This window comes from Rhagoletis zephyria, unplaced genomic scaffold (assembly GCF_001687245.7).
Source record: "Rhagoletis zephyria isolate East Lansing unplaced genomic scaffold, Rhagoletis_zephyria_1.1 Rzeph_scaffold_10541, whole genome shotgun sequence".
NCBI classification, from domain to species: Eukaryota; Metazoa; Arthropoda; class Insecta; order Diptera; family Tephritidae; genus Rhagoletis; species Rhagoletis zephyria.
The window spans coordinates 8,515-9,868 of record NW_016167618.1 but is presented as its reverse complement, the minus strand read 5'-3'; the positions used below and the strand labels follow the sequence as shown (position 1 = coordinate 9,868).

General features: G+C 49.7%; 1 protein-coding gene across 1 annotated transcript; it reads left to right on the top strand.

Annotated features, from left to right (window-relative positions):
• The first annotated feature begins 294 nt into the window (after positions 1 to 294).
• LOC108376494 (cuticle protein 1-like) lies at positions 295 to 1,354 on the top strand. Its single transcript, XM_017632719.1, has 2 exons — positions 295 to 465; positions 566 to 1,354. Exons 1-2 carry the CDS (start codon positions 451 to 453, stop codon positions 1,013 to 1,015), a joined length of 465 nt encoding a protein of 154 aa, XP_017488208.1. The 5' UTR covers positions 295 to 450; the 3' UTR covers positions 1,016 to 1,354.

Genomic DNA, 1,354 nt, shown 5'->3' with positions numbered 1-1,354 from the left:
ATACGCCCGGGCGTGTTTGCGCTGTAACTGTAAATGTTCGTATGAGTGTTTGCGCTTAGAGCAACTTAACGCTAGTGTACGGTCGGTCCGAGCGGTACGTGTGGTTGGCGGGCTGCAGGCGGCATTGCGCTCGCGTAAGTTTGTTACAATTTTTCCGACTTGTATGCCGCTGCAGCCGCGCTGCGCTGCTGCCTTAACTGGAATATGTAGTGAGCGAATTCGAACTCTCAAACGTAAATTCTAATAGCACGGGTATATAAGTGTCAGCTGCGGCCAACAGCAACCACAGTACGACGCAGTACGAAAGACCAATTGGAAGTTTAAAAATTTCGATAAACCCAAAAAAATTAAATTTTTATAGTCCGATTGGGTTATTTCGTGTTGTGTAACATTTTTTATTTTCACCATTTTTTGTTAGTGTGGTTGCCGTAAAGGAATATACAATAAAGAATGTTCTGCAAATTGGTGAGTAAGAAATATGAAATACGAAAAAAAAATTGTGCTGTCTCACTGACTTATTGGATAAATTACGTAACTAAATCAACGCGTTTTCTACAACCAACAGGTGCTCCTGTCGCTCGTCAGCGTGTCGTTGGCCAAACCCCAACACCTGCCGGCGGCCGCCCAATATCCGGCTGGTGTAAATCCACAGGACTGTCCCGGCTTTCCGATCTGTGATAACGCCCGTTTGCACAATCCACAATCGCATTGGGGTGCACCCGCTCCCGCTTGGCAACCGCAACAACAATGGGGCGCTCCAGCTCCCGCTTGGCAACCAGAACAACACTGGGGCGCACCCGCACCCTCATGGCAGCCAGCACCAGCGCCTAGCGCTGGCGGTGACAAATTCCCAGCTGGCGTGAATCCACACACCTGCCCCAACTATCCATTCTGCGATGTGAATGCTGGTCATCATGGCGCCGTCGCTGCGCCACCACTACCCGGCTGGACCGAACGTCAGTACCCAGCTGGCGTGTCGCCACATCAGTGCCCTAACTTCCCTTACTGCAACTAAGCGCAGGCCATAGCCACAGCCATAGCCACAGTCGCAGACACAGCCACAGCTACAGCTACAGTTACAGTTAAAGTCAATGTAGCTGCGGTAGTCAGCGCCTGTAATCATATCACCTGTCGGACGAAGTCCCGCTTCCAGCATCCTATCGAAACTCACCGCATATCCAGCCAATCACTGCCCCGCCCCGGCCATTTTCACCAACTTCAACACCACTTCCGCACTCCTTCGCTCTTCCTCTTACAACGCCTCAAGTTCTCAATGCTATTGTACAGTTGGAGTTTGTTGTTGGTCCATAAGTAAATAAAATGTGCATTTGGAATTCTTTTTTGTCCTTATAAA